This window comes from Capra hircus, chromosome 4, assembly GCF_001704415.2.
Source record: "Capra hircus breed San Clemente chromosome 4, ASM170441v1, whole genome shotgun sequence".
NCBI classification, from domain to species: Eukaryota; Metazoa; Chordata; class Mammalia; order Artiodactyla; family Bovidae; genus Capra; species Capra hircus.
Window position 1 is genome coordinate 54,944,813 of NC_030811.1, and position 24,086 is coordinate 54,968,898.

The following is a 24,086-nucleotide window of genomic DNA, read 5'->3' on the forward strand; positions in this document are numbered from 1 at the left end:
AGGAACTGGTTCTGACAGGGAATCAGAAGGACGTGGGAAGGAGAAGACTGATGGTTTCTCGCTCTGGGTATTTCGGGAGGGTTAAAAGGAGGGAGGTGAGCCCCGGGACTGAGTCCCGGAAGCCGGGCGACAGAGGGGGATTGTCGCCTCCGCATCCTCGCCCCCAGGTCTCCGCGCCAAAGCTCCTGCTTTGGTTTGCGGCGGGCGGGGTCCGGCTCCCCTAACCCCTCCCCCGGGCGCCCATTGGCCTGCACCCCACCCCGCAGCCTGCGAAGCACGGGGGGAGGCGGTGGTCGGTCGCCTCCCTCCTGCCCCCGGCCTGGCTTCGCGGTGGAGGCGGCGCCTCTCCGGCAAGGCAGACCAGGCTGGGCGGACGCGCGGCGCGGGGCGGGCTAGGGCAGGCCGGGGGCCCCGCGGTCGGGCCCCGGGCGGCGACTGACAGCGGCGGCGGCGGCTCCAGGCGAGCGTGGTCCCCGCGTGCGCACAAGCTCACGCCGCCGCGCAGGGACCCACGGACACCGGCGCCCGGCGGACACACAGACGCGGAGATCCGGCTCTACGCGCGCTACTCAGCGCACGAGCTCCCCATCCCTGGGCGGAGCGGGGCGCGGACTCGCTGCTGCGCGCCGTCCCCGCGGAGTCTGCCCCAGGCAGACCTGCAGCCCGCGGCCCCGCCGCGAGGCCCCTGGGTGAGCAGGTAAGCGCCGCCCCGCCGCCCTTGCCCCTCTACGCCTCGTCCGCCCTCCCCCGACTCCAGAACCTTCGCCCCTCCGGGGCCACGGGACCCCTCCTCCAGCTCAGCTGTCTCCGCCAGCCGCGTCCTTCACCGACGGAGAGCCGGCCAGGGCCAGAGCGGGGCCAACCTCCCGAAACCGAAATGAAGCCCTCTCCCGCCGCTGCTTCCTTCCTGCGCGACACTCTGCCACCCTCCGTCCCGAACCCCCCACCCCCACGCCCCTCCTCCCAGTATCTGGGATCGCGCCCCGGAGAGACCGATCCCTGCAGCCCGCAGAGGGTGGGATGGGCTAGCTCCCGGGCGCCCCTCCTCGTGCCAGAGGGAGGACCCGGGCAGGAAGGCACTGCGACCGGAGGGACCCAGAGGGACCTGTCTACGTACTCCTGAAGCAGACGGCTACGCGGATCCGATCGCGAAGGCAACGCTGGAGGGTTCCCAGGGGGCTGGGGACCGCAGTCTTCATGGGGTTTGAGGGGTGGGCTTGGGACATGCTGTGTAGAGGGTGAAGTACTGGCCAACGTATATAACGTTCCGGAGTAGTGACACCTTCGCAGTGGTTCAAAAGAGCGTTGTCTCTGGATTTCCCGCGGTGCAGAGGCAGGGGTCGGGATGCCTGGGTTTCTGCGGTTCCGCGAGGAAACGGCCCACCGGGGCCTGTGGGAGAAACGTGTCGGTCTCCCCTGGCTGAAGTGGGCCAGCCTGAGATGAGACCCCTGCCCGCTTCCTTAAAGGCACAGGCTCCCGCTGCAGCTGTGGGAGGCAGGGGCTGGCAACCTGGCCAGGCAGGACCTTTGCAGGTTTGCAGGAGGGGGTTCAGGGGCCGGAAGCGGGGTGGTGGGTTAGAAGCGGCCAGAGTGCCACTGGATGGAGCTAGACACTCAAGAGGCAGCCCAGCCACAAACTGATTGTGTTTCATGTGGAGCTGGGAGTGGAAGCTCACCCCTGGAAGGTGCTGAGACCCCCTTTGAAAGCTGCTGGGGGAGGGACGGAGGGTGGACCCCTGCCAATTCTCCAGAGGATTTCTATCCTTTTAGTACAGGTGCATCAGTCTCCTTTATCTCCTCCAGCACCCTCCGCCCAACTACCAAAAGAAAAGACATGGCGTTTGGCTTTTCCAGTGAGCAGCCCTGCGTGGGGCTGGGGGCAGCTGGGAAGTGAGAGGTGGCTACACAGTCAGAGGGGGGCAACTTTCCCTGGAGAGAGGCAGAAAACCATTCTGAAGGTCAGGCTAGAGGCTTTTGAGTAGCTGTGGGCCTCTGGAGGGGTTAAAAAACTATATGAGCCTTGGAGGGGTTGGGGGGAGTGGGAAGGAGAAGCACTTAGATTATCTCAGAAGGCCAGTCTGAGTTGGTGTTGGGTGCAGGTGAGGTTGGCAGAACCCCTAGTCCCTACCCAGATGAATCTGGGGCTCCTGCTCCCTTCTGACCTTGGGGAGGACAAGCAGAGGTGCCAGTCTGGACACCAGTCAAAATTTGAGCTTATAAATTAGAAATAGAACACACTGGGACAGGCCCTGGCCAGATTTTCCAAACAGTTCATCAACAAGTGTGTGTGGGGTGGCCAGGGAGCTGAAGCCGGTGCCTCCCCCACTGCCCTGGGTCATTCGTCTGTGATTCTGTGCCCAGGACAATCCAGTATGACTCTCTTTGCCCCTGTTTGCAATGAGAGGGAATGTCTATGGGGAGATTCCTAAAGGACTTTTGCCTACACTCTGGGAACTAACCAGGCTGAAAGATCCATTAAGTCTTGTTTTATGTCAGGTTCAGGCGGGCAGGGAGAGGATTGGAGAAACATTGGAATCCACCCTTTTTATGTGGCCACCCCTCTCTGCCATGCCCCTACTTTGGGAAACCCCCTCGATTCGTGTTGAATAATCCAAATAAAACAAAATGTGGGTTTACAGATCAACATAGACACCTAGAAGGCTAGGGAAGATAAGACTTAAGGCCGCAAAGTGGCTTTCTTCCTGGGGATGTGGCCTCAGGTTATGTGTCCTGGGTATCCGGTCTCACAGATTTCCCTGACCAGGGCTAGCACTAAGTGGAAGACACCTTGTGTTGTCTGCTGGAGGGCAGAACCAAGGAGTGCCAAGCACAGAGCACACGCTCAGCTCGGTGCCAGAGAGGCCTTGCTTCCCCAGGAGCCACCCCAGCATGGAGCCGACACTTGTGGGTGACAGGGGGTTTCCTGTCTGGGGAGGTATGTGAGCAGAGATCCCATGCCCCAGATAGGTAGGCCTAGAGCCCCTGTAAGCCTCAATTCCCCCTGAATGGAGGAATCTGTGAGTCTGGGGTCTGAATGGCCTGGGACTAGTGGTCTGGCTGCCTGGCAACATGCAGTCTGGAAACTCATCAGCTGCAGCATGCTTGTACTGAGCCCTGGATGCCGTCAGAGGCACATGGTGACAGCCACCCCCACAGTGACACACAGGGAGTGACACACCGCTGGGGTGGCATCAAGACTTCCTGTGGCACCCGCCAGAAAGCCAGGGCAAACGTACAACAGCAGAGAGCAACATACGCAGGGACATGGGACATGCACATGGACATGGAGACACACCCTCTCACACAAGTCTGGACACGCCTGGGGACTGAGGTGTCTGCTCCACGAAGATCACAAAGTCTTCCTTAATGAGTGTCCACGTGCACGACGTTGACACTGAATGGAGAAAGTGTGTGTGTGTTGCGTGAGGCTGGAATGAGGGTTGGCAGGCTTTTTCTGCAAAGGGCCAGATAGTAAATTATTTTAGGCTTTTGCTGGCTCTACACTCTGCTGCAACTGCTTCATTCTGCTGTCATAACGTAAAAGCAGCCATAGATGCTACTTATGCAAATGAGCGGAGCTGTGTTCTGATGAGCTTTATTTATGGCCACAAATTTGATTTTCACACAGTTTTCCTGTGTCATGAAATATGAGCCTTTTGATTTTTTTCCTGACCATTTGAAAATGTAAAAACCATTTTTGGCTCCCTGACTGTATAAAAATAGGTGACAGGCTGGATCCAATCTGCTAGAAGGGTTTGTGATCTCCTGGGCTATAGGTTAGCAAAGAGAAATGGTTTAAGAGGTGGAAGAAGGGAGGAGCTTTAGTCCTGGGAGCCCACATTGCTCTAGGGGGCCCTGGATGCCTGTCTTCACCCTGCCTGGAGCTCAGGGTACCCGTCTATTTAATGCCTGACCTCAGCATCCTATCCTAGACAAGCTTCTCCTGGGTTCATGTTATACATCTCCCATGCTAAGGACACCTGGAGACAGTGTTCATGCCTGAGCATGAAAGGATATCATGTCACTGGACTCACCAAACAGGTCCTGAGCCCCTCTCTCATTCACCCTGTTGGCCAAGGACATGCCCACCTCCACCAGGAGGAAAACTCGCAGGGAAACCTGGAGATGCCCCTTGTTTTTGGATAAGACTTCAAACTCGCAAAGGCAAGGATGAGACCTGAAACAGCCCAGGCAGGGGTGAGGGCTTTCCTCATCTAGGTCTGGCAGTTGTCAGAGGAAGGTGAGGCCAGTGGAGGTGGGTGCAGCCAGGCTGGGCTTCCTGGAAGTGGTGATAGGAGGTTGTATTGGCCTCATGGAATACCTGGGCTCTCTCATCCCAGCTCCATACATTGCCTTAGCGGTCACCTTTCTCCCATGACAAATGGGCACCTCAGAGGGGTGGATTGGGAATAAAACATAGAACTCCTTTGTGGATACCTCTGAATGTTCCAGCTTCTGACTTAACGCTGTGTGGTGGACTGGGTCCTGCTCAGTTTCTTCTTATCCCTCCTGTCCCCTTCTGACATTTCTTTCCTGCCATTTCCCCAGAGGAGAGGCCCGGAGATCATTCCCCACTTTCTCAAGTCTCTGGATGACTGTTCTCCACTTCCCATTCCAGCTGCCCTTCCCTGCCAAGACCCCCATCTCCTCTACCTGGATCCCAGGTTTTCTGCTTGTGTTTTCTCCTTCCACTCAGCTCACCAGCCTTCTGAGGAATATTCCCTAAATGAGAAGCCTAGCACTTCAGTCCCCTGCCTGAAACTCTTCAGTGCCCCAGCCCTCTCTCCTGTAACTAGGCTGCTGCATCCCTGGCATCCCAGACTGGCACCAGCTTTCTACCATCTCACCACCCCCACCTTGCTGGGTCCCTCAGCACTCTTCAGTCACCTTTCTAAGCTCACCACCAGGCACCCCTCGAGTTTTAGGGTCCCCACCGAGTGCCCTACTTGTTCCAGGTGCTAGTCAGAGCTGGTCCTCCCTTCCAGGGGTCAGCATCCCCTCCAGAGGGATGGTTGGTTAGCAAGAGGGTCAGTGCAGATGGCCACACTCTCCATCCCACTGGCCCCGAGCCTCAGCCCCGGCCTGGGAGGGGCACAGTCACCCATTGACAAACCAGTGCCAGCTTCCTGTCCCCCTCCTGCACTATGCCCTCTCCTCCCACCCCCACCTCCCACTGCCTTCCATCACCTCCTGCCCTGCCTCATGCTCTCCCTTTCTTTTATCTTCTCTTTGCTTATTTCCATTCTTATCCCTTCTTCCTCTTCCAGGCCCTGGGGGGCTGTCCCTGACAGAGGATTCCTAGGACCCTTCAGGGATAGGAGATGCGCCTGGACTAGCTAGTGTGGAAGGTTTAGCAGCTTAACCTTGGCAAAGACTCTGGGCCACTTTGGGCCTCAAATCTTCACCTATGAAATGGGACATGATTAACAATGGGCGGGCTTCCCTGGTGGCTCAGATGGTAAAGAATCCGCCTGCAATGCAGGAAACCCAGGTTCAATCCCTGAGTTGGGAAGATCCCCTGGAGAAGGGAATGGTGACCCACTCCATCCAGTATTCTTGCCTAGTGAATCCCATGCACAGAAGAGCCTGGCGGGCTACAGTCCATGGGGTTGCAAAGAGTTGGATATGACTGAGTGATGAACACACACACACACGCATGCCACCAGCGCCCACGTGTGCCCAGCCTTTCCTGAGCCCAGGTTCCCTATGTGTAAGACTAGTAGGAGACACTTTCAGGGACATGACTTCTGTCTCCTGCTGTGCATAGGCCGCTGGGAACCAGACTTTGAAAGGGGAACATTTGAACATCAAAGAAGAACATTTGCATGAATGATTAATCTGTCCATTGCCAGAACACCCCTCACTGCAGCATTGGGCACTGACCTTTATCAACTCTGACCTTATTGGTGAGAAAAGAGGTTCTTCTTTCCCAAAAACAAGTTAAGTTCCCTCCATTTGAGGGATGAGTTGGAGGGGCAGTGTTTCATCTTTCAGCCTTCCTTCTCTGGTCCCCTGTACTAGGAGGGAGAGGAGGAAGTGGGGGATGGGTGCTGCTCAGGTTTCATGAGTAAAGGGGGCATGTGCAGAGTAAGGGAGGTGAATGGTCCACTTTCTCTGGGTCGTCTTTGATCTGGTGTCCAGGCTTGGCACTGCCCCGTGATGGGGACGGTTGCTGAACGGCCAGAGGAGATGCCAATAGGAGATGCTCCAACTCCATGAGGACAGAGGAGGGACCCAGGGCTACGTGGCTCCATGGAGAGGAAGAGTGCGATGCTGCCCTCCTCCAGTGGGCGCTCCCAGGAGACAGAGGAACCTGTGCTGCCCAGGGCTGGCCTGGAAGGATGTGGTGGAAAGACATCAAAGCTTCCCCTGGGGGCCCTAGAGAGGGCTGAGCTCCCGAGCCCAGGAACTGGACCATCTCAGCAGGGAGGGGGCTACAGAGAGGGTCCTGCAGGGTGTGGGGCAGCGTGGGAGATGCTGCAGGGTCTCCAAGTCCCCTCCCACTCCATGCAGAGCCCAGTGAGTCACCGCTGGCTCCGGTGTGCTGACTGATGATGCCGTCTTCCTGTGTGCCTGGCGCAATGGCTCGCTGCAGGACACGGCTGCTCTTTCTGTTCCTGCCCCAGGCCAGTCGCTGGGCTTGTGGGTCCTGAGGAGGGCAGGCCCTTCCAAGTCTGGAGTGGGGAGCCGACTCCCCTGTGGTCCGCATATTTGTCACGCATCCATTCCTGCCAGGCAAGGCTCCGGGACTCTCTTTTGGGTGACCTTGGGAAGTGTCTCCCCCACTCTGGCCTCAGTTTCCCCGCAGGAAGCTCAGTACGTTGGGGAGGCGGCCTTCAAAGTCCATTTCAGATCTGAAATGCTATGTCTGTCACGAACTCTTCCTAAGGAGGGTGCTTCAGACATAGAAATGTGGGTAGAGGGGTAGCAGACGGCCTCACTAGTCCCAGGGGATAAGAGAGGGATTGCTATTAGGATACCAATGGATTCTGAGCTGGTCTTTTTTTTTTTTTTTAGCAATAAGAGAGAGTGGTGGGAGCATAGGGATGGAGTGCACAAGCTTTGAAGCCAGGCTCTTTCGGTCCACTCCCCAGCTCTACCACATGCTTGCTGTGTGACCTTGGGGAAGTCGCCTACCCTCTTTGTGCCTCAGTCTCCTCCGCTGTAGAATGAGGATACTGCTAGTAATGACGGCGTAGGTTTGGGACAGGTGAAATGAATTAATGTATATTTATTGTTTGGAAAAGTGCCTGGCATGTACTGAGTGTTTAATAAATGTTAGCCATTAGTGAATAAAAGTGCAGCAGACCTGACGTTCCCATTTTGAATATAACAGAGGGCTTCCCTGGTGGCTCAGATGCTAAAGAATCTGTTTGCAATGCAGGAGACCCAGGTTCAGTCCCTGGGTCGGAAAGATCCCCTGGAGAAGGGAATGGTAACCCACTCTAGTACTCTTGCCTGGAGAATTCCACGGACGTAGGAGCCTGGTGGGCTACAGTTCATGGGGTTGCAAAGAGTCGGACACGACTGAGGGAATAACACTTATAGGGGTAGAGATGTCAGTAAGACGATAAAAAAAAAAAAGCCTGAACACAAGGTGGTAAGATAATAATAGTTAACATCTGGATGGTCCTTATTGGGAGCCAGGGTATACTCTACTGTCTGTGGCTTATTGTTGTTTGGTTTGGTTTGTGTTGTTTGTTGTTTGTATTGTTGCATGGTTTATTAATCGCTAAGTTGTGTTCAGCTCTTTTGGGACCCCATGGACTATAGCCCACCAGGCTCCTCTGTCCATGGAATTTCCCAGGCAAGAATACTGGAGTGGGTTGCTGCTTCCTTCTCCAAGGCTTCTTCCCAACCCAGGGATTGAACGTGGGTCCCCAGTGCGGGTGTATTCTTTGTTACTGAGCCACCAGGGAAGCCCTGTCTATAGTTAACTTTCATGAATTGGTTGATGCCTCCTAGTAACATCTATGAAGTAGGTATTATTATTCTCATTTCACATATAATTGAATTAAGGCACAGAAAAGTTAAGTGGCTTGCCTAAGGTCTTTAGGCTTAAAACTCTAGCAAAATGGTTCTCAAGTCCACCGTACTAAATGCCAGTATGTAGTTTAATTGCCTTCAGATCAGTTGCAAAAGCTGGTTTATCTCAGCAGAGCCTGGACCCAAGAGACAGCGCCTGGGAATATCGGTGAACTGGTCATCCTGAGCCACATGTTTGGTGGGGCTGAAAGAGCCCAGCATCCATCCTGAGGGAGGGGAGAGTCCAGCCCCACGCTTCAGTGGCCAGGCTTGACTGTGGCCCTTATGAGGGTCATTGAGAGCTTGGGGGAGTCCAGAAGAGGGAGGCAGCCTTGATAGGGAGCAGGGGACAGGGCTGGGAGTGACAGACCCAGGGGTTACATTTGGAAGGGCTTTCCTGGGACAGAGGACCCTCCATGTGGTCCAGATGTATACGCGGTTTGGGGCAGGTATAAGACTAAGCTCTAAGCATTGTACCGTGGTCTTGGGGTGGGGGCCTGGGAAAAGAGGTGGGCCTGGGATTACATCCTGAGACCAGGTTCCCAGCTGAGGTTGGGGAGGGGAATGATCAAAGCCTGGGAGCCTGCAGGTTCTCTCTCTCCATGCTTTGGTGAGTGATGTCTGTGTCCTGTTGGGCAGAGGGTAGACTGTAGTTGGGGAAGGTGAACTAGAGAAGGCAAAAGTGAGAATCAGGAACCCGGCTCTAGTTCCAGAGGAGGCCCCGTATTGAGAGTATCCCCTCTGCCATGCGGCACAGGGTGGGGGTGGGGTGGGGGTTACACCGCTCTCTTGGTTCTCATCATTGTCTGAGCAGCCTGGTGACAAAGCAGAGAGCTGGGGGATGGTGAGGCAGGCAGGCTGGGGCCTCTGCTCTAGCTTGTTTTTAATCCACTGCAGGGATAAGCATCCTGCAAGTCAGGGCATCGTGTGTGTGTGTGTGTGTGTGTGTGTGTGTGTGTATGGATGTTTGTCTATGTGTCTGTGTGTGCATGCTCATATGCTCATATGTGTGTGTACCTACAGCCCCATCTGAATTCAGATAAATCTGCTGCTTCTAAATATCTGAATGCTTTTGCAGAATGAGTGCGTGTATGGTTACATGCATTAATAATCCGATAAATGTGCCTGAAGGTGTAAATCTCTGTGTGATGCATCTGCGCATACCTTTGTTCTGAGCTCTGTGAGGGTGCCTTGGCATTTATGTGAACATGTGTGGAATTGTGTGTCGATCCCCCAAGGAGTTTCCATCTTCATTATTCCACACTTGGGTGTTTGTATTGATGCCTTCAGGTGGGTGCCCTGGGGGTAAAGTCTCTCTCTGTGGAATTGATGTGTCGTTACGCTCTTCTCTGTAGATCTGTTCCTCTGTGTGTGTGTGTGTGTGTGTGTGTCTGAGAGAGAGAGAGAGCACCAGTCCTTAAAAACAAACTCCTTCTGCTTGCCTGCTGCCACCCACTTGCCCCCTAAAACAACCGCAACAGGGCCAGCCACTTGTTCTTCCAGGCTAACGCTCTTGGTTCTATTAAGTTAAGGTTAAAGCAAAGGCTTTATAATCCTGTCTCTATATGAGAATTTCCTGTAGAATTTAAACAACACTGGTACCTGGGCCCAGCCTGAGGGATTCTGACTCAGTTGGGCGGGGGTAGTTTTAAATGCTCCTCAGCGATTCTGCTGGACAGCCCAAGTTGAGGACTGCCAGGGTGGTTGACAGAGGTATGGGGAGCACCAGCCCCTCTGACCCCAGGCCCCATCAGCCTTTGCTCTGCACTGTAGCACATGTGGGAGAATCAGCCCAGATATCGGAGGCTTCCTGCCTTAGGAGCTTTTCTGAGCCCTTAGTCTCCAGCGTCTGCTGAGGTACTGTAGGCCCAGCATTCCTCTCTTCCAGCCAGCTGTGTAGGGAGCACCAGCTCTCTGAAGACAGGGACTTGGCCTTCCTAGGGTTAGTGGAGATGACGGATTCCCCTGGGGACCACCAGTGCCAAGTTGTGCCAGAGGCAGCCTGTGGCCCCAGGGGTATGGAGGGTTCTGGGAGGGGGTACAGAGGCTAAAGCCTGTGCCTGGGGTCCCCAGGGGTACTGGTGCCAATGTTTCCCCAACCTGCCTAGTCCTTCTTGACCTGCAGGGGGGAGACTGGGCCAGCATCCCTGAGGCCCCCCTGGCCGTCTCAGAGCATCTCTTGGGGATACCCAGGCCCCCCTCAGTATTTCCAAGTGACCCCCAAAAGGCAGAACAGCAGGTAGGTAGAGAAGATCCCCCTTTCCTTGAACCTTCCTGAAATTGGTTTTCTTTCTTCTTTTTGGGTGCTTATTTGTCACCAGATTGAGTTTGAAGAGGTGAGGAGAGGAGGGAGGTACGAGAAGGCGGAAATTCCAGGGGCACAGAGGGCCCTGGAGTGATGGCTGCTCTGCCCATTAGTGGGGGTGTGCAAGGACTCATAGTTGGGATGCAGCCCCTCGGGTCTCCCCATGGATGCAACCCCGGCACCTGTGGGTTAGTGGTGGCCCTGATATGGGCCTAGTCAATATTTTTAGTAATAACTTAATGGTAATAATAACTTTTAATTACTGTTTAGTACTTCATTGTATGGCTATGCAGGGGTCTATTAACAGTGCCTGCCTGATGGATGGTTGGCTGCCCCATTTTTTTTTTTTTTTTTGGCTGTTGGTGCTATTTTAAATGATGCTGCAGTGAACACTCTTGCATATGCTTCTTTCTGTACAAGTGCAGATATCTCCCTGGGATAGATACCCAGATGCCGAATTGCTGGCGTGTGAGGCATATCAATTACTGATTGATTTTAGAAGCAGACTGAACTCTTCCTCTGGGCAGGTGCTGGGGCTCCCTTAACCTCCTCACTCGACTCTCTTTGCCCTATCTGGTCCCTGGGAGCTCTGAGGGGAGATCCTCGAGGTCTGAGCACATCCTCCGTAGCATCACGTTTTGTCTGTTGCATTGGTGATGGTTTTATCCTGGAGGCCGAGTGGGCTGGGGCAGGGTGAAAGGATGCTATGTTTGTTGGGGACCAGGCTCGGCTGCTGGAACAAAGCGGCCCTGTATGAGCTAGTGAGTTGGAGAGAAGAGCAGCTCCTTGTCACGTAGCAGCCGGCAGCTAGGTGGGCCTTCAGGCTGGCAGGGAGGCTCAGCACCCCAGGGCCCACTCCGTCATCCTGGCTGCCCCTGGCGAGTTGTTCCCCACCCCTCAGGTTATCCTGACTGCTCCATCCAGACTGGGCCTGGGGAGGGCAAGAGCAGCAGGGGCAAGCACGAGCTGCCTTAGGGATAGGTAGTATTGGGGTGGCACGTGTCATGTCACCCACATTCCATAGGTGGGAAGTTCATCACATGCCTGCACCCGAGAGCAAGAGGGACCCGGAAATGTCCTCTTCAGGTGGGCATGTATGTGCCAGCTAAGACTTTGCCGCTGTGGAGGGAGATCCGGAGACACAGTCATCTGCTGCGGAAGAGAAAGCCACCCAGACCATTCTCGTAGTCCGATGGGCACCAGGGCCAGCGGGTTCCCTGCTGTGCCTCAGCGCCTGGTACTGAGCAGGTGCTCGGCAGATGCTTGTGTGTTGGAAGAATAAAGAACTGCACATACAAAGGCATGGACGGGGGTACCCTTGGAGGCTTTGCTGTGCGTAGGGAAGAGGGACTGTCCCTGCCCCTCCTGTGCCACTGAACCTGCAGGACTCATGCTTTTCCTTTCTTTCTAGCCTGTAGACACCTGGGGTTGAGCAGTGGCGGCTGTGAATGAGAGCTGGGCGGCACTGGCCTGAGCCGCCTGCCAGGCTGAGAAGCGTCATGGCCAGCATCGCGCAGGCCTGCCTGGCTGCTCTCCTCCTGCTGCCTGTGGTAAGGACCCAGGACCCGTGCCACCCCTGTGCCCGGCCCCCCTCCGCCCACCGCCGACCAGCCAGAGCCCCAGGCTCACTCGAGCTCCCACCCCAGATAACCTGTGTCTTTTGTGTGCTCTCAGCCAAGCTCAATTCACATGGCTGGTATCTCTGCCTGTACCCCCACTGGACCATCCTGTACCATTGTGCACATTGAAAAGGGTGCTTCTTCCTGAAGATCTTGTACCAGTTTGACGAGAAATTGTTACATAATTTACAAATTGATTATGATAGTAATATATGTGGGCTTCCCTGGTGACTCAGATGGTAAAGAGTCTGCCTGCAATGCAGAAGACCCAGGTTCAGGAAGATTCTCTGGAGAAGAGAATGGCTAACCACTCCAGTATTCTTGCCTGCAGAATTCCATGGACAGAGAAGCCTAGCAGGCTAATAATCCATGGGGTCACAAAGAGTCAGACATGACTGAGTGACTAACACAGGCACATATGTGGCAGCCTTTAGAGTTGTGCAGTGTACAACCTGCTCAACTGTATTCAGGGGCCCTCATTAGGGCTGCATAAAGCAATTTTGATCCTGGTTCCCAGCCTACTAGTCTCTGGCAGGCTAGAGCACAGAAGCCTCTAGCTGGAGCTCAGAAGCCTCTCCCTGACCGAGAGGGATAGGGTGGGTGGTTCCCAGGCATTGCCCCCTGCTCCTCTATCTGGGAATTCTGACCAGCGTAGATGCAGCTCTCTTCAGAGCCCTGGATGCCAGTCCTGCCTCTGGCTTGCCTTTCTGTGTGACTACAGACACGCTCCGCTCTTTCCCTCCATGACTGTGAACAGTCAGCGCTAGACTGGATCCCTGAGCCCTGCTCTTGGCAGCCTGCGATGCCTGGCACCTGCCTCCACACTTACCAACATCCCCTTGTGAAACCAGCCCTGCCCTGGAGCTTTAAGCAGAAGTAACAGCCTAAGTATGCGGCTGTCATGACAGCATTCATGGGCTTTGAAGTTATTTGATCCTGCACTTAAATCCAGTATCTGCCACTAACCAGCAGGCAGTATGATCTTGAGCAGGAGTTGTTTTTAACTTTTTTGAGCCTCAGTTTTCCTCTTTTGTAAAATGGGGCAGGAGTAAATGAGTGTGGTTCGTAAGCGCCATGCAGTGCTGTCACTGTCCTTCGCCTGTAGCTCCTGGGCCCCCAGAGGAGAGAAAGGATGAGCCCTCTCAACCAACTCTCCACTCTCTCTCACCTGCTGCTTGCTCCCCTGAAATGCAGTCATAGCCTCGGGGTCTCTGGAGCTGGACTGCGTGAATTTGAATTCTGGCTGTTCAGTCTACTGAGCTGTGTGACTGAGCAAGTTTCTTAACATCTCTGTGCTTAGGTCTCACATCTGTTGAGTGGGAAATGGCAAAAATAATGCCTAGTTTGTAGTACTCTTGATATATATGTTTGCATGGATAGGACAGAGGAATGCACGCACTTTAGTATGGTGCTATCTATGTATTTGCTAACGTTCTGATAAAACGTGGAAACTGAGAGCCAGGGAGGGGAGTGGGATCTGCCCGGGTCCCACATTGAGCTGGTAAAGTGGAAGAGTCCTCATGGCATTTGTGACAAAGCGGAGGCACCGCTGCTTCTGAAATCTCTCGGTCACTGTCCTCTTCCTGCTTCTTTTGCTCCCCACTCCCACTGCCCCTGAGGCTTAAGTAGCCGGGCTTGTCAGTGAACCTCCCTGCTCCTCCTTACCATTTATCCCGTGTCCCCTGCAGGCCACTGCCATGCACTCCGACTGCATCTTCAAGAAGGAGCAAGCCATGTGCCTGGAGAAGATCCAGAGGGTGAATGACCTGATGGGCTTGAATGACTCCTCCCCAGGTGAGGATGGTGGTGGGGAGGGCCACCACCTCCGGCACATCTCAGGTCAGCCTTAGAACTGATGTGCCCACCTCTGGCCACCTACAGAAAGTGGGGGGAGGTACAGGTCCCTGGGTCCTTCAGAAAGCCCTTTGGGGTGATGGAGCCCTGGATCTGCTCTGGGCAGTGATGCTGGGGTTGCCCTCCTTGGGGATGGCCTGCTTAGATGCCTCGCTCTGAAACGGGCTATTCCAGGTGGCACATGGCCGCCTTCACTCCCATGGGGGCCGAGAACGAGCTGGTATCTGGCTTGGGCAGCCAGCAGCTGTCAGAGAGCTCATTAGCAGGCAGCCTGGGTCTCATGGCAGAAGGGACACAGCTGTTGCTGGTGGCCAAGCTAGAGAGCACCTGGTCAGCTCAGAGCATGAGGTGTGTGATCGTGCCCGCCTCCTCTGCTCACCCCATCAGAGGGCAGAGAACAGGGTGGCAGTGGGGAACCCAGCCCTGTGTGTGTCTGTGCTGCTGTTCTCCTGGGCTGCTATGAGCATGGGGGCCAGGAGGCTGCTCCCTTAGGCTGGATGGTGCCACACATTGCAGGACATTTAGTGGCCCTAGCTCTCCCACTAGATGCCTGTGCCACCCCCTAATCTCAGTGACAGCCCCCAAAACCTCACATTACCAGATGTCCCAAGGGAGTGGCCTGGCCCCTGGCTGCCAACCAGTGGTCCTGTGTACCCTTTCCTCCTATGGGATACTGAGGCCCATAGAGCAAAGGCACCCTGACCCCAGCAGAGCCAGGAGGAGGGTCTGCATGGGAAGCTGGGGACCTGAGGGTAGGGGGCATCACTGGAGAACTCCTTAGAGTTTCCCATGCCTCAGTCACTGGAAGGTGGGACTCTCTGCCCCCTCCAGAGGGATCTCCTTTTCTCTTTGGTCCTCCCCATTCGCAGGGAGCTCTTCTGAGTACCATTTATTTAAATACTTGGTTAGCCTGCAGATGAGTTAATTGTAATGATCCCTCTGGGCTGAACTCCCTAGCCAGTCAGCTCAGTGAACATTAACTAGTAATGGAGTCCCTCCCAGCCATGCTGGCCTTTCCCTCCAGCCATGCTCTTGTTCAGCCCTGCTGCTGCTGCTGCTAAGTCACTTCAGTTGTGTCTGACTCTGTGCGACCCCATAGACAGCAGCCCACCAGGCTCCCCCAACCCCTAGGATTCTCCAGGCAAGAACACTGGAGTGGGTTGCCATTTCCTTCTCCAGTGCATCAAAGTGAAAAGTAAAAGTCAAGTCACTCAGTCGTATCCGACTCTTCGCAACCCCATGGACTGCAGCCTACCAGGCTCCTACCTGAGGCCAAAAGTGGATCTGAGGCCCCACCCGCCAGGGAAACCAAGGCGGGGGCCCAGATGGGCACACGGTTGCAAGAGACTCAATGAATAGCCGATCCAGGCCTCTTGTCTAGAGGATGGGAACGTGGAGCGCAGAGAGCAGTGATTCTTTGGAACCATGGGAAGAGGGAGTGTCAGACTCAGGTGGGCCTGGACCCCATACACCCTGCCTCCCAGCACGAGGCCATTGTTCTTGAGTCACAGGTCTCAGATATACTTGGGACTGAGTGGTAGGAAGCATCAGGTAGGGACAGGTAGAGATGGGAGGTGGGATGGGGACTGGGCCCACAGGTGTGCAAGCGGATTTCACCCATGGAGCCCTGGGCAGGAGGACAAGAGGCTCTGCCTGCAAGGGTGTCCTGGCAGAAGTGTGAATGTGGGCAAGGCAGGTGTAACGATGGTACCACCCAAGAGGGGCAGGCCAGAACTGCTGGGAGGGGCTCTCCCCTCCAGGTGTTCTCAGGAGAGGATGGATAAAAGGAATTCTCTATGGGGAAGAATTCATGGAGAAGGTGCATTTAAACCAGATCCTTGGTCCTCACACCTAGATCTGTGTGCCTCAGACATGGCAGCTTTTAGGAAAATGTAGCCAAGACCCAATCCAAACCAGTTCAACCAGAACCTCAGTCTGTCATAGTCGCCATGATTTTTAAAGGCTCCCCAGGCAGTTCTGCTGAGAAGCTAGGCTGAGAATCCTTGAGTTAGTAGCTCTTGATGGTAGGTGAGAGCTGAGGGATGGATGATTGGGGAGAACGTTCTAGGCTGAGGGAACCACAGCAGCAAGAAGCGGATGGGGAAGGGGAGTGAGTAGGTCCCTATATCTGGAACCCTGAATTGAAGTCGGTGAGGGTGAGCTAGAGGGAGGTATGGCTGAGGGCCAGGGAGCAGGTATCTGTGTGTTGTGTGTCCTCTACCACTGGGGCTGGAGGTAGGAGGGGATGGCACTGGGGGCTTCTTCCCCCAAGCTACTATCTCTCCAGCTTTTCCCAGGATACCACCTGGACCTCCCTCCTCTAACCCTGCCTCAGGGACCCTGTGAGTCAGGTCACCCTCAAACCTGAACTTGAGCAAGGGATCCCAAGCCTATGGAAGAATTCCACTGACCCACCCACCGGCTCATTCATTCACTCACTCACTCATCCCCTTGCCCTCTCTCTCATTCAACTTCCATGACAAGCTGGCATCTTGGGTCCTGCCTGGTGGAGTGCAGGCAAGTTCGGGGAAGGATGGGGGCCTGCCGAGAGAGAGGTTCACACACTGATAGCCCTACCTGTAGAGTTCTCCTGGGGAGTGTGGAGACATCTCTAGGGAAGAGGTCAGTGAAGTTCAGACCATCTGGGAAGGCTTTCTGGAAGAGCAGAGAGGGCTTAGGGACCAGATTTGGGCTTTGGAGGGCAGATGGGGAACCAGGGAAGTTCCAGGTGGGGACTGACCCCAGTAAAAGTAGGAAGGGGGCAGTGAGTATGGTCAGAGGGAATTGTGACAGCTGGCACTCAGATACCAGGGGCCAGGTTCTAAATTATTACACATTCACAATTGCATAGCATAGCTCATTTAAACCTCACTAACCTATGAGCCGCGTAGCCTTTTCCTCCCATTTTCTGGACGAGGCTGTACAGACTCACAAGAGGGTAGGTCACTACCTGTTACCTAGTAAGTCACACAGCCTGGAAGGGTGGAGCCAGGACATGGGTTTGATCCTTCCAGAGTTCGTGCTCTCTGATCACTAGACTGCAATCCGGTTCAGAAAGGAGGGAAGAGACAGCCCCACCCCCGCATCCCCCCCACCCCAACCCGAAGGCCTGCAATTTTCTTGGCTACTAAAGGCCAGAGGGTGTTTGTGTTTACAAGGGCTGGGCTGGCTGGAGGCCTCAGCCTCTAGTGACCTGCTTGGCTAGGTCTCCCAGGCCCCAGCTTCAGCCTTGTGGAAAGAGAGGGGCAGGTAGAGGGGAGGTGTGAGTGTCCAGCTCAGCTCACTTCAGGGGTCCTTCCTGCTGGCCAAGGTTGGAGGAGCCCCACCTTGAGGGTCCTTCAGAGCAGGGGGCCTCTGGGCACTCCCCAGATATCCTGGGAGATATCTGCCATCCTGTCAGCTGCCTGGGCTTGGGCTTGACTCAGGACTCAGGCTGGGTCCTCAGGGCATCCTTGGCTTCAGGTTTAAGACGCTTATGAACCATGGGTAGCCATTCATCCCATCGTGCCTTGTAGAGCTTCTGGGAGCATTTAAAGATGCTGATGGTCAGGCCCTCCCCAAAGCGATGAGGGGAGCATTTGGGCATGGCGGCTTGTTGAGAGAGTGTGTTAAAAGTCTCTCAATGAAAAAAAAAAAAATCCTCTCAATGATTCTAGAGTGTATCCAAGTTTTAGAACCACTGGTTTGGTCAGAGAAGACCATCTTCCAGGGTGCTCATGTCAACTCAGGCCAGAGAGCAGTGCTCAGGGTCCAGGCAAACCCGTCTGGGAGCCAAGAGTCCAATCTGACAGTAAGCAGGAGTCAGCAGTTGTGCATTCTGGTATTGATATCTGTGCCTGGGATGAATGGAGAGAGACCAGCTCTCCTGCTACAGCCCTTCTCGGCACCTCCCCTGCACCTTCTGTCCCAAGCGCACATGCTATGCATGGAACATTGGTCGAGGGTCAGCCAGTGTCACTGAAACACACCTGAACAAGGAAATCTGTCAGCCTGTTACAGTGACTGTGAGTGTGAATTCACGGCAACACTTTTATATATATTTTTATGCTGATGGCTCAGCAGTAAAGAATCTGCCTGCAGTGCAGGAGATGTGGGTTCAATCCTGGATCAGAAAGATCCCCTGAAGGAGGAAATGGCAACCCACTCCAGTATTCTTGCCTGGAGAATCCCATGGACAGAGCAGCCTGGTGGGCTACAGTCCAAAGGGTCACAAAGTTGGACACAACTAAGCAATTGAGCAGGAGCGTGTACTAATATTTATATATTTACTACTTGTGGGCTTCCTAGGTAGCTCAGCTGGTAAGGAATCCACCTGCAATGCAGGAGACCCTGGTTCAATTCCTGATTCAGAAAGATCCCCTGGAGAAGGGATTGGATACCTCTTCAGCATTCCTGGGCTTCCGTGGTGGCTCAGACGGTACAGAATCTGCCTGCAGGTTGGGAAGGTCCCCTGGAGGAGGGCAAGGCAACCCACTCCAGCATTCTTGCCTGGAGAATCCCCATGGACAAAGGAGCCTGGCGGGCTGCAGTCCATGGAGTCTCAAAGAGTTGGACATGACTGAGCGACTAAGCACAGCATAGCATATTACTTGTATGTCCCCGTGATCTTTTATATCCAGTAAAGTGAGTGCATTGGAATGAGGACGCTGATCTATTAGAGACGAAATGCGTCTGTGCCATGTTGTAGCTGTGTATCTGTAGGTGGGGGCCTCCCAGGAGGGCACCTGCGTCCGCTTAAATCCTTACTCCTCACTGATCCTGGGATACCTACCCCCCACCCCCAAAGAGAACATGGGATGGTAACATGTATAGTGGCCTTCAGAGTGGAAGCCGAGGGACAGTGATAGGCTGGGGAGGGCACTGGAGCTCGGCAGGGGGCTTAAGCCAGTAGAAAATGCAGGGAAGACCATGGAGAGTGAAAGCAAGTCTCTGACTGGGTGGTTTCGTTCGCACCATCCTTGGCAGGTTTTAAGGATGTTTATTGGGACCGATATATTTAGTGGTTTTGTCCCTCATTCCAAAGCCCTGCATGTGAACTAGATCTTGAGACAACACCAAGTCCGGCTTCGTCGTTGTGACGCACGGAGAGGCCGAGGCCAGAGGTGGCCAACACTGGCCAAGTCACACCGAGGGCCAGAGCCAGCTCTGGGACAGGCCCCAGGTCTGCCGTCCCAGCTGGGGAGCGCTAGGAAGCAAAGAGACGAGAGACAAGGAGAAAGGACTCCTGTGCGTGGGAACCGGAGTCGCCTCTCTGAAGTGTCCCCAGGCCCACGCAGGGCACAGGCACCGCCCGCTGGGCTGGCCGCTTTGTTCTCTCGGTTCAGCCCAGGCAGCCCTGCCAGCCCCGGTGAGTCCTGCCAGCACCTCTTCTTTGTGGGGCTGCAGGCTTGCATCAGTCTGGAGGCCTTCCCTGGATTTAAGTGGGCTGGTCAGGTGTGGTCCTCCTTGGGGGTCCCCCGCCCCATACTTTGGAGGAGATGGAAGAGGGAAGCCAGCAGTGGCTTTGGCACGAGGAAAGCGGCTTGGAGGAGACATAAACAGCCTGCTCATTGCTATTCCGACCCAGCCGCTGAGGCCTGTCCAGGGTGCAGAGTGCATATCCCAGCCCCCACCTCCCCTCTCACCAGGAGAGCGGCCTGAAGGGGGAGGGAACCTCTGCAAGGCTGGGCCCAGGCTCGCCATCCTTGGAGCAAGATCAGCTTCCTGTCTGTGCCTCCCAGCAGCTCTGAGAATGAACAGACCCCCAGCATGGGGGTCTGCAGGGACCCTCCCTCTGAGGAACTCACTTCCCAGGTCTGACAAAGGGTTCAGTTTCTGTCCAAACCTGTTTTCCTTTGGTCCCGTAGTTCTCAGATGTAAGCCTGCATCAGAACTTGCTGGAAGGCTTGTTAAAACCCGGATTGCTGGGCCCAGCCCCAGTTTCTGACCCAGTGGATCTGGTGGGGCCTGAGAGTCCGTACCTCTGGCAAGCTCCCAGTGGCACTCCTGCTTGGGGGTCCACACTTTGAGGACCACTGACTCCCACAGAGAAGGGCTGCGTCTTTAGTCCTCTCTCCACTCCCCTAGCACCGAATTCACAGCTGGTCCACATTTTATGGATCAGCAACATTGGCTGTAAAGTAAATTTCAGTTATGTTGAATCATTTTTTACCCTTGAATCGTGTGCCGAGATGAGGGACTCGTTCTAACAATACCCAGGCACCCTCGGGCAGCTTCTCAGAAGAGGGGACGGTGCCTTTGTGTGAGTCCCCCTGGTTTCATGAGTGTTGAACGCTGTGTGGAACTGGACGGAATCATCGCCATGACAACCTGAGATTAGCTCCTTATTTTGTTCCAGTCGGGGCTAATGGCTCTTGCATTCTCTCTCCATTCAACCTGCCCAAGTGGTCTTTCCCCTCCTGCTGTCACAAGGCACTGCGTCTCCTTGGCTGCTGTGTGTATCAGCGTCTCAGCGGGAGCAGCCCCAGAGAGTGTGCCCACTATCACCTCCCACCCCAGCAGAAATCTCCCGGGCCTGAATTCCTCTCACCGAGTCCCCATCGAGGCTTGTAGTGGGATAGACTGAGCCAGGAAGGCGTAGGCAGGCTTCATGGAGAATTGGGAGGCTTGGGGAGTGGAGAGTGGAGAATTCTCCCAGGGAAGAACACTGTTCTGACTTCCTCTGCACAGGGAAAGAGGACGGGAATGCTCTTGACCCTGAAACCACGTCTGATGCACTTTGCCAGCTCCTCCTTGAAGCAGAGTTCGCTGCAGCCATGTCATCAGTATCTTCCGGTTGTCCTTGTGTTTCTGGCCAGCCCTCCAAGTCTTCTTTGCCAACTTCTCTTCTGAGTGGTGACCTTCCTTTTGTTGGGGCCAGGCCCTAGTCTCTTCTCTCTCTTTTTTTTCCCTCTCAAATCTACACCCTCTCACTGGACATATTATCTGGGCCCATGGCCCTACGTAACTTCCTTGTGCTGACCGCTTCTTATTCTCTTCCTCCAGTGGCAACCTCCCTTCTGAACACTAGAATTTTATCTAACTGCCTATTTGAAATCTAGTTCTGCTTGGCTCTTTGCATCATCTCAAGCTAAACACACCCCAGATGACACTCTTGAGTTCCAGCTTGCTGATTCCCTCCACCACCTGCTTCTCATCCAGCCCTCCCCGCTGTGGCCGGTGGCTCAGTCATCTAGCCATCCAGACACTCAAACCCAGGTGCCAACCTCGGTGCCTCTCTCCCCTTCGCTGCATAAGTCAGGGTAGCCTAGACCATGGTGCAGTAGCAAATGAGCCTTAACATCTCAGAGACTTAGTACTGTAACGTTTATTGCTTGCACGTCACAGGCCAGTGTGGTGGGAAGAGGGGGGAGGTGAGTTTGACTCCACTTAGTCCTTCAGGGATCCATCTCGGAACACTGCCACCCTGGATATGTGGCCTCCAGGGATGCTGCAGAGAGGGGAGAGACAGAAAGGCTGCAGGGTCTGCAAGGGGTGTTTGAGACCCAGTTGTCGTCCCCCGCCCGCTCGCCATGAGTGAGCACTCAGTCACGTGGGATGGATGAGCATGAATGGTCCCTGGCACGCTCGCCGGTTGTGTCCAGCCAGTCTGCCACCAAGTCCTGCCTGCGGACCCTCCTACACGGCACTCCATTCTACCTCGGCGGCCATGGCTCTTCATCGAGCCCCACCACCCTCCTCCCAACTGCTGCCACATCCCGACAGGCGTGTCTTCGTGTTTGCTTTCCTGCTCTTGAAATGTATCCCTTCCCACACAGCCGAATCAGGCCGCGTGCCTCCTTGTCTTAAAACCCCTCCAGGGGAGGCACCATAATGTCCCCACCAAGGATGCCTACATCCTCATCCCCCAAAGCCAGTGGACTGTGTTGCCTTAAAAGACAGAAGGGACTTGGCAGGTATAGTTATATTAAGATGGGTGAGTAGCTTGGATTATTCAGTATATTCACAAGCACCTTTATAAGTGACAGGAGGCAGCAGGAGGTTCAAAGGAGACAGATTTGGAGATGCTATGCTACTGGCTTGGAAGATGGAGGAAGGGGCCACAGGGCAAGGGATGTGGGTGGGTGCCTGAATCTGGAAAAATAAGAGAACAGATTCCTCACTAGAGCCTCCAGAAGAAATGTTCACACCTTGACTTTGGCCCCTTTCTGACTTCTGACCTCCAGAACCGTGAGATAAGAAATCAGGTCCCTGTAAGCCCCTTAGTTTTCTGTGTTACAGCAGCAATGGGAAAGTAATACACCATCCAAGGTCTTCCTCAGCATTTGGCATTAAATCCAAATTTATTCCCGTGATCACAGACTGTAAGCCCTGGGTGAGCCAAGACCAGTGGTGCTTATTCATCCCACTTTTGCTCTTCAGTATCTGACTCTTAACAGACACGTAATATTTCTTGAATATGTGAGTGAAGAAGAGGGAGGGAAGGAGAAAATGAGAAGATGAAAAAAAGGCAAAAGGAGGAGAGGGAGGAAGAGAAAAGGCATCTTGAAATCTTCCAGCCCCAACAGCACTAAGCTTTGTTGGGGCTGGAGTCTGGAACAGATGGGGAGAGAGAAGCTGGACGTATTGCGTGGGTGTGGAAGGAAGATGAGTCGTCGTCCTTAGTTAAAAAACCAAAAAGAAACAGCCCAAGGTGCTCTCAGGAGCCCAGACCCAGTTCTCATTTCCCTGGAAAGTGTTCTTGGGAGCACTCAGCTCTGAGGCTCCTGAGGCCAGAACCAACCCATCGAGAATGGGAGAGAAGACAGACGCCACCTCCCTTCTCATCCAGGTCCAGCTGAAAGGTGATAACTGTAGGAAAAATGTGCACGAGGCATCCTGGGAAGCCCTGAGAAGACTTGCATCTCCTTTGACCCCAGTGATGCCAGCCAGAGGGGTGGGTGGAGGGCTGAGAGCTCCCTATGGGATCAAGGACATTGTCCCATAAAGCAAAACTGTTTATCTATTCACAACATTTCCAACACCAAATGTGTGCGTTTTCCATACCAAGCAATTCTCCAGTTTTCTATGGATACCCACTGGATGTCCCTACAATTTAATTCAAATCTGACCCTAACGACCTAGAGTTAGCACAGACCCTACAGGTGAAGGGTCAGTTTCAGGGTGACTGCTCCCCCACTTCAGATGCCAGTAGCACATCGTGGGTCCTCAGGTAACCCACACTTCAGTCTGACTTGGCTACCGATCTGGGGTTTCCATGGCCTCCTTCTCACACTCAATAATTTGCTATAATGACTTACAGAACACACTTAGCAGTTTACTATAAAGGATTTTATAAATGAACAGCCAGATGAAGAGGTCCATAGGATGAGGTCCAATAGAATCCCAAGTGTGGGAGCTTCTGTCTTTGTGGAATGTGCCACTGTCTGGCATGTGGATATGTTCACCAACCCAGAAACTCTCCAGATCGCATTGTGTAGGGGTTTATGGATGTTCCATTATGTAGGCATGATAGGTTAAATCATTGGCCTTTGATGATTAACTCGATTTCCGGCCCCAGGGTGAGAGGTGGGACTGAAAGTTCCAGTTGCTTAATCCCACAGTTGGTTGCCCTGTGGACCAGTCCCTATCCTCCAAGAGCCATGTCATGAACATTCACTCAGGTATGGCTGAAAGGGGCTTATGAATAATGAAAGCTGCTCCTCTGACACCATCACTTAGGTTGTTCCCAGGGTTTCAGGAGCTCTATGCCCTAGTGCCGGAGAATTGACGCTTTCGAACTGCGGTTCTGGAGAAGGTTCTTAAGAGTCCTTTGGATGGCAAGGAGATCAAACCAGTCAATCCTAAAGGAAATCAACCCTGAATATTCATTGGAAGGACTAATGCTAAAGCTGAAACTCCAATACTTTGCCACTTGATGCAAATAACTGACTCATTGGAAAAGACCCTGATGCTGGGAAAGATTAAAGGTGAAAAGAGAAAGGACCAGCCGAGGATGAGATGATTAGATAGTAGCACTGATTCAATGGACATGAGTTTGAGCAAACTCCGGGAGATTGTGAAGGACAAAGGAGTCTGGTGTGCTATAGTCCATGGTGTCGCAAAGAGTCGGACACAACTTAGTGACTAAATAGCACCAGTCAGGAATCTGGGGTGAAGACCAAATGTGTAATTCTTATTATACCACAATATCACAGTCTCACAATATCAGAGTCATAATTTATTATATCATGATATCAAATTTATTTTATCACAATATCATAGTCTCCTAAACCCAGACACTAGACTTGGGCCCTAAGGTTTGGATTCTACTTTTAGGCTTCCTACCTGCTCTGGTGCTAGGA

The 24,086-nt window shown here is 54.0% G+C and overlaps 1 protein-coding gene across 3 annotated transcripts in view; it reads left to right on the top strand.

Moving 5' to 3' along the window:
- The window catches only part of ADCYAP1R1 (ADCYAP receptor type I), a 61,962-nt gene continuing 38,120 nt past the window's right edge, over window positions 245-24,086 (top strand). For 2 of the 3 annotated variants that reach the window (XM_018047117.1, XM_018047118.1), the window contains exons 1-3: window positions 392-697; window positions 11,742-11,880; window positions 13,638-13,743. In XM_018047117.1, the coding sequence (XP_017902606.1) occupies window positions 11,779-11,880; window positions 13,638-13,743 (208 nt within the window). In that variant the 5' untranslated portion in view covers window positions 392-697; window positions 11,742-11,778. Of the gene's footprint in view, window positions 698-11,741; window positions 11,881-13,637; window positions 13,744-24,086 lie in introns of all 3 variants that reach the window. The other variant, XM_018047116.1, reaches the window with a different exon arrangement.